General features: G+C 60.4%; 1 protein-coding gene across 2 annotated transcripts in view; it reads left to right on the top strand.

Annotated features, from left to right (window-relative positions):
• The window catches only part of CYTH2 (cytohesin 2), an 8,593-nt gene extending 3,389 nt beyond the window's left edge, over nucleotides 1-5,204 (top strand). Inside the window, exons 5-12 of one of the 2 annotated variants that reach the window (XM_046683698.1) lie at nucleotides 408-488; nucleotides 997-1,109; nucleotides 1,193-1,341; nucleotides 1,877-1,988; nucleotides 4,111-4,187; nucleotides 4,525-4,596; nucleotides 4,692-4,846; nucleotides 4,933-5,204. In XM_046683698.1, coding sequence (XP_046539654.1) covers nucleotides 408-488; nucleotides 997-1,109; nucleotides 1,193-1,341; nucleotides 1,877-1,988; nucleotides 4,111-4,187; nucleotides 4,525-4,596; nucleotides 4,692-4,846; nucleotides 4,933-5,020 — 847 coding nt within the window. In that variant the 3' untranslated portion in view covers nucleotides 5,021-5,204. The other variant, XM_046683700.1, reaches the window with a different exon arrangement.
• Nucleotides 5,205-8,001: the final 2,797 nt, after the last annotated feature.

The raw sequence follows: 8,001 nt of genomic DNA, 5'->3' as shown, positions 1-8,001 counted from the left end.
GGGTGTGTGGGGATCGTCTGTGGGCATCTGGGGTGTGTGGGGACCATTTTGTGGACATCTGGGATGTGTGGGGACTGTCCATGGGCATCTGAGGGAGTGGGAGCCCTCTCTGGACATCTGCGGAATGTGAGAGAGGTCACAGTAGGCAGACCACACTTGTGCTGCGTCTCCCAACTGTACAAAGGTCCAGCCAAGCCAGGGTTCTCCTACAGATGGTCCTCCCCAGAGAGTGTTCTGGATATCCCTGCCTGCGTGCCAGGCCAGTGATGGGGCCACATCAAAACTTGACCTGCTACGGAGGCAGCACTGTGCAGAAGAGGTGGCACAGCCTCCCCAAGGCTTTGCCTCCGGTCCACTCCCACCTCCCGAGACTTTTTCCTGACATGACTTTGTCCCTCTCCTCCCAGGGAAGAGCTGAACCTGGCAGTGCTCCACGCCTTTGTGGATCTGCATGAGTTCACCGACCTCAATCTGGTACAGGCCCTCAGGTGAGAAGGACAGAGTTGGAAGGGCAGGAGCGTATCTGTCAGAGCTTTCTTTACAATTGATGACCTCTACTCAAAACAGGAACAGAAACAAAAATTAGTAGATTGATTGTCTTGTGCAATGCAAACGTCCACAGTAGTGTCTGCTTCAGGTATAGCTGTATCCAGGTGTTCAAATGGTGTCAGAAGGTCAACTTTATCTATCGGTTGTGCTCGCCACTGTGTTGGCATTGCTCTCTGCAGACCCTCCTCCCACATGATAACAGAAGCTCCTAGCAACCATCAGATCTGTTTAGTAACGTTAGCAGAAAGAAAGAGGCTATTTCTGTATAAATCCATGAAAACTCCCACAGCCAGTGCTCATTGGTCAGATTGGATCACGTGTCCATACCTGACACAGCCACTGAGGCCACAAGGTTTGGAGCTCTCACTGCCAGTTCCTCACACCCATGGAGAGCAAGGAGGGCCTTCTGCCAGTCCTGGCACCCACCCCAGCCCCTCTCTAACCCAGGCAGTTTCTGTGGAGCTTCCGCCTGCCTGGAGAGGCCCAGAAGATTGACCGGATGATGGAAGCCTTCGCCCAGCGATACTGCCTGTGCAACCCCGGGGTTTTCCAGTCCACAGGTGGGGGCCTGGGGTCTGGGGCCTGGGAAGGAGGGCCGGGGGCCCACATACCTGTGTCATCACCCCGTGACTGTCCGGTGCAGACACGTGCTACGTGCTGTCCTTCGCCGTGATCATGCTGAACACCAGCCTTCACAATCCCAACGTCCGGGACAAGCCGGGCCTGGAGCGCTTTGTGGCCATGAACCGGGGCATCAACGAGGGCGGGGACCTGCCTGAGGAGCTACTCAGGGTCAGGCCCCCTCCCCTCCCCACAGCCCCTCAGCCCTGTCCTCTTCCTGCCACAGACCCTCCCCCGGTCCCCTGTGCCTGAGCCTGAGCCGTCCGCCAGGGATCACCGCCCCTCCCACGGACGCCATCCTGTCGCTTTCCTTTCGTTCTCTCTGGCTGCCTCTGCCTTTGTCTCCTGGTTTCTCTTTGTGGTCACTCTGGCCCTCTGAGTCTTTCTGGGTGTTGGTCTGTCTCTTTCTCCGCCTGTCTGTCTGCTTCTCTCTGAGAACTAGCAGCCTCTTCCAACTGTGTCTGTTCTCTCTACATCTTCTTTTTCTCTCCTCTCTGGGGCTCCCTCCACTCTTCTGCCTTCCGCTTCCCTTTCCTCCCCAGCCGCCTCCTTCCTTCTCCACCCGCCCTCCCTCTGGGGGCCATCCCACCCGTCCCACCCGTGGTCTCATTGCCTCCCTGGCTGCTGGAGCACCGCCCTCCCATGCCATGTAGCCCCAGGAGGGTTCCCGGGGCCTGGAGTTGCTGACTGCGCCTTTGCCCCTCAGAACCTCTACGACAGCATCCGGAATGAGCCCTTCAAGATTCCTGAGGATGATGGGAACGATCTGACCCACACCTTCTTCAACCCGGACCGGGAGGGCTGGCTCCTTAAGCTGGGTATGTCCCCTCCTGACCCTGCTGGGAGAAGTTAGGGGGCCAGGCTGTGGATGTGGCTTACACACATACCTGCTGTGTGACCTTAGGCAAGTGATTCGACCTCTCTGAACCCCACTTTCCACATCTGCACAATGGGGTTGGATACAAGATCAGGCCCATGTGCTGGGTGCAGGCACAGGGCCTGGCATTGAGGAGGGGCTCCCTAAACATTGGTGGGTGCAGAGAAGGGGTGAGGGAGCACGGGGTTCATGCCCGGCTCTGTGCTTAGGACTAAGAGTCCCCAGCTGGCCGTGGGCAAGTTGGGGGCCAGTCCACCTTGAGACACGTGGCACCAGCAAATGCAGGGTGAGTTAGCAGGGGTCATACAGGCGCCCCTTTCGAGGGGTCATCTGAGGGTTGAGTGGCTCTCAGCCCTGGCTGCACACGGGACGCCCCAGGGAGCTTTGGAGCCCCGCTGGCCCGGCCGCAGACCGTGAAGTCAGGATCTCGGGGGCCGCGTGGGCCGGCCGTCACGTTGCAAGCTCCCAGCGGCCTCCAATGCGGAGCCGAGGTTGAGTGCCGCCGGCTGTGAGCCGCGGCTGGTAGTAGACGCCCCCCGGGAGTGCCGGCTGTGGCTTTTTGATGGCGAAGCGGCGAAGAGTGGCTCCAGGGAGACAGTCGGGTGAGGAGCTACAGTCCAGTGGAGACCGTGGAGGCAGCGGGGGCCCCGGGGAAGCTTCCAGCCCAGCGCCGGCCATGGAGGGTCTGCTCCCTCCAGGGTGCCTCTCCCCTCCCGCTGTGAGCTGTGCTCTGAGGCCAAGGCCCCAGCAGCCAAGGCAGGTCCCCGGCCGGGTGCACAGGTGTCCTGGGGCACAGGTGTCCTGGCGCCTGTCAACAACGCGGACCCCTCCCTGCAGCCAGCACGCTGGCGGGTGCATTCCCGCCTCAGCTCCAGGCGGCGCCCCTGGCAGGGAGTGGGCAGGAAGGAGAGGAAAGCAGGAGGGCCAGCTTCACTAGGAGCCAGGGCCCCTCCTGACCACTCCCACCTGCAGGCGTCCTTCCCAGTTCCCGGGTGAGGAAACAGGCTCGGTCACCATCCAACAGCCACAGGGCAGAGGTGGCCTTGAAACCAGATCTCTTTGCTTTGTGGCCATTAGAAAAGGTAGCTCTTCCTTAAAACACTGAAGAGAGGCAGGGAAGTCTGTGCTGGGGGTTATATCCCCAAAGATGGTTCCTAAAAGCCGTTGTTACTGTTACTATTTAATCTTTCTGGGACCACAAGGAACCCAGAAGCAGAAAGGTGTGGGCCCAAGTGCATCTCCAGATTGGAGTCCAGAGAGGGCAAGAGGTGGTCCTAAGGTCACACAGCCAGTTTCTACTGGAGCTGACATGAGTCCCCACGCCTACCCCAGGCCAAGGACTGGGGGTTCTGTCTTGTGGGATGAGCTCCAGGGAGAGACATCTCCACTGTGGCAGTGGAGGGCCCTCCTGGCTAGGACCTGTCCTTGGGGGTGGGCTGGAGCCGGGCACTGATGCAAGGAGGTGTTCGTGGCCCTCCGTGGGCTCGGGTCCTCGGCCTCCCGGGGCGGGAGAGGGTCTGGCTGTTCCTCCCTCGTGTGGATGTAACTGGTTTTCTTCCCTCTCTCTCCCTCCCTCTCCTCTCTGCGTGTTTCTCTCTGCTGTTGCTGTCTCTCCCTCCCGCCCCCTGCGCACTCCCCCCTCACCCACCCTGTTTCTGTCTCCTGCGGCTCTTGGGGGCACCCCATTCTTCTGCCTTCCCTTCTCCTCGCCTGGTCCTGCCTGCTTTCTCGCTGCCTGCCCCAGGAGGTAGGTACACGGCCCCGTCCCGCTCCCCGACACTACACGAGGGGAGGGGCTGCCCCCAGGAGCCCGTAGGAGGGGCTGGGGGCCCGGACTCCTGGGCGCTGGGCCGACAGACAGGCTTAGAAAGCAGAGAGCCCCATGCTGGGGGTGGGCCCGAACACGCCTGTCCCTGCTTGTCTGTCTCTTCCCACGCGTCGCTTTGTCCCAGGCCCCGCAGCCCCGCCTTCCCTGCGCTGCTCTGCCTCACTCCCCTCCCCGCCCTCCCAGAGGCCCTGTCCCCCTGTTGAGCCCAGGCCCCCTCCCACCCCTTCCCTTTCAGGGGGCCGGGTGAAGACGTGGAAGCGGCGCTGGTTTATCCTCACAGACAACTGCCTCTACTATTTTGAGTACACGACGGTGAGGGTGGAGCCGGGCTGTGCTCTGGGGCCCTGGGAGGAGGGGCTGGGGCCCGGACCCCTGGGCCTGAGGGAGGAGGGGCTGGGGCTGGACCCCTGGGTCTGAGGGAGGAGGGGCTGGGGGCCGGGACCCCTGGGTCTGAGGGAGGAGGGGCTGGGGGCCTGGACTTCCCGGTCTGAGGGAGGAGGGGCTGGGGGCCGGGACCCCTGGGTCTGAGGGAGGAGGGGCTGGGGCTGGACCCCTGGGTCTGAGGGAGGAGGGGCTGGGGGATGGACTCCCGGGTCTGAGGGAGGAGGAGACTAGTGGTGACTGAGTCTTGTCCAACTTGTTCTTTCAGGACAAGGAGCCCCGAGGAATCATCCCCCTGGAGAATCTGAGCATCCGAGAGGTGGACGACCCCCGGAAACCAGTAAGGCCCCCTCTGTACCCCTCCTGCCCCGGCGATGGCTCCTCTGGCCCCAGGCTGCCTCTTACCCCCGTCCGTCCTCTCCCGCGTCCCCGCAGAACTGCTTCGAGCTCTACATCCCCAACAACAAGGGGCAGCTCATCAAAGCCTGCAAGACGGAGGCGGACGGCCGGGTGGTGGAAGGGAACCACATGGTCTACCGCATCTCGGCCCCCACGCAGGAGGAGAAGGACGAGTGGATCAAGTCCATCCAGTGAGCCTGGGCTCCGGAGCCCCAGGTGGGGAGGGCTGGGGCCCCGACTCCTTGGTCCTCACCCTGGGACCCCCTCCCCTCCACAGGGCAGCTGTGAGCGTGGACCCCTTCTATGAGATGCTGGCGGCAAGGAAGAAGCGGATTTCTGTCAAGAAGAAGCAGGAACAGCCCTGACCCCCTGCCCCCAACTCCATTATTTATTACGGAGCTGCCCCGCCTGGGTGGCCGGACCCCTGGGCCTTGGGGCTGCGGATGGATCCTGGCTCCCCATTTGGAGGATTGTCCACCTCTAGCTCCTCTCTCATTATTTGTAATTAACACGCTGTTGGTAATCTTATTAATTATTTAACCACTCGCAGCCTGTGGACCCCCTCATTTCTTGGAGTTGACAGAGCTCAGGTGCTGGGTGGAGCCAGCCAGGCAGCCCCATCATGACCAGGGCCAGGAGCGCTGGTCCCTGTCGGGAGCTCCCACCCCACATGAGGGAACGGTGCTGTAGCCCCATGGGGACCTCACCTGGGTGGCTCCATTCTGCTTCTCCCCCCTCAGCCTACAGGGTGGGGTAAGGGGACAAGTTGAATGTGGCCAGAGCTGGTGCTGAGTTAGAATTGCACAGCATTTAGATCGCAGGTGTATGGAGGTTCCGGGGTGAGGTCCCGCCTTCATCCCAGACGGTGCTCGACAGCCAGGAGCCAGGCGGGTACTCGTCCCCACCCTTGCTCTCGTGGGGCTTGTGGTCTTTAAGGGGCGGCAAGTAATGTCTGATGGGGTTGTGAGCTGGGCTAGTGATTTGAGGGAGAACGAGAGAGCTGGAAGGCCTGGAAAGGGACCTACCCTCAGGGTCCTGGCCAGGATGAATCTGGGAAAAAGAAGGAGGCCAGTACCGTGGGTGCCAAGGCCTTGCTCGCTCACAGGATATCCCTGGGGCTGGGCCAGAGGTTGCTGGTGTCAGAAGTAGGCCAGGCTGAAGTACATGGGGTAGGGGTTTTGGGGATGAGAGGATGGGACTGCGAGCCAACTGAGCTGGGTTTTAAAGCCACCAGTTTACAGCAAGCAGGGAACATGTGCTTTCCCAGGAATCTGACAGCCTCTGAAGTAGAAGGACCGCCTTCTTTGAGGGAGAAGACTTGCCGCGGGGGTGGCACCCTGAGGTCTGGGCTTGTCTCCCTTTGCCCTCCAACTTGGGGCATGCATGGGGTCCCCAAAGAATAAAGGCGTGTGGATCCTGGGCTGGCAGGCTGAGAGACCCCATGTCTCTCCTACGCCCAGGTCTGCGGCTCAGGAGACTTCAGTACAAGAAACCACAACTCAGGGTAGGCCCCGGTGGAGACCCGGCTGACAGAGGCCTGTTGCCCGGGGGGGCCAGGCTGGAGTTGCAGTTCCTGCCCCTCGCTGCGGCCTCAGGGGTCCGACTGCCAGTTGCTGGGTGCTCAGTGAGGTGGGGAGCATCCTGAATCCTGGGCCTTGGTCCTGGACCCGCCCTCGGCCTCAGGCATCCACTGGGGTGAAGACCCCGTAGCACTTTAACAGCACTGCCACCCTCAGAGGTGGCAACCCTCACTCTCAAGAGACCTTTGGACGACAGATCCCTGGGAGCTGTGCAGCACTGGCCGCCCCGCCGATGAGAGAGCCATTCTCGAGGTCTCCTGGGAGTTGTAGTTTCTCAAGATCCGCTGTCATCGTTCCTTGAGCCTGGTCCCCTGCCCTTGTGCTGGTTGGGAAAAGAGACCCTGACCCCTTCAGTCCCCAGGGGCTGATGGGAAACAGAACTCCCAACTCCTCCCAAGGTCCCAGGGAAATGGAGTCATTGACCTGAGAAGGTCATGGGAAATGCGGAGAGGGCCACCACTCTCTCACCCTATGCTGCTCTCCATGGAATGTACCCTTGGGTACTGAGTGCGTACTAGTGGGAAGGTAGCTGGCTCCGTGGAGATGCCCTGGAAGAGCATTCCCGGTGGAGGGAACAGCATATGTGGAGGCAGGAAAAGGCAGGATGTGTTGGAGTAACTGACAGTGGGCCACGTGCCTGTGGAGTGGTGATGGAGGGGGAGGGTGATAGGAAATGAGGGGGACGCACAGGACTGATTGTGCGCGGCCTGGGCAGACATGCTGGGCCCTTAGATGTATTTTTAGCTGATAGGAAGCCATCTAAGGGCGTGACGCAGAAGAGTGACGCATTTGGATTGAGGTTGCAGGAGGGCCCTCTGGTGGCTGCAGGGGAAGGATCTGGAGCTGAGCAGGGGCGGCAGCAGCGGGTGAGTGAGGAGGCTGTGGGGTCCGCCCAGTGCAGGAGGGCGCGGCTGCCGAGGTGGAGACGGTGGACCCGCTGAGTCGTTTGGGAAGAGGAGCCAGCAGGACTTGCTGAGGGCTGGCTCAGCTCTGCGATTCTGGCTTGAGCAACTGGTGAAGGGCAATGCCATTTACTGAGATGGCCGAAAAGAGAATTTATGGGGGAAAAAGTGGTGCTGGTTTGACCAAATGAAGCTGGAGATGCCTGGAACATTCAGACAGACTCCAGTCACCTCCAAATTGCCCCTCGGTTTTGCCCCCAATCCATCCCCTCCCCAAGGACTAAGAATTCTGGCTTCCAGCTCCCTCCTCTCCCAGGACCCCAAATTCCCAACCCCTTTGTTACAGGTTTGTGTCTCCCCAAAAGATCATATGTTGAAGTCCTAACCCGCAGTTAGAATGGGATCTTTGAAAATAGGGTCATTGCAGATCTAATTAGTTCAGATGAGGTCGTCCACGTGGGCCCCAATCCAATAGACTGATGTCCTGATACGAAGGGAAATTTGGGACACAGACACACGCAGATGGGGAAAACGCCATGTGAAGATGAAGGCAGAGATGGGGGTGATGCTTCTAGACGCCAAAGCATGCCAGAGATTGCCAGCGAACCACTAGAAGCTGGGGGAAGAAGCCTGGAACGTTCTCCCTCACAGCCTTAGAGGGAACCGGGCCTGCTGACACCTTCATCTTGGACTTCTAACCTCCAGCAGCGTGAGGCAATAAAGGTCTGCAGATTAAGCCACCCAATTTGTGGTTCTTTGTACTGCAGACCTGGTGAACTAATACATTCCTCCTCCCTCAGACCCGGGGGTCCCGGCTCCCAGCCCCTCCTCCCTCAGACCCGGGAGTCCAGGCCCCAGCCCCTC

This window comes from Equus quagga, chromosome 13 (genome assembly GCF_021613505.1).
Source record: "Equus quagga isolate Etosha38 chromosome 13, UCLA_HA_Equagga_1.0, whole genome shotgun sequence".
NCBI classification, from domain to species: domain Eukaryota; kingdom Metazoa; phylum Chordata; class Mammalia; order Perissodactyla; family Equidae; genus Equus; species Equus quagga.
Note: the sequence above shows the minus strand (reverse complement) of the source record. Positions and strands in the feature narration are given on the sequence as shown.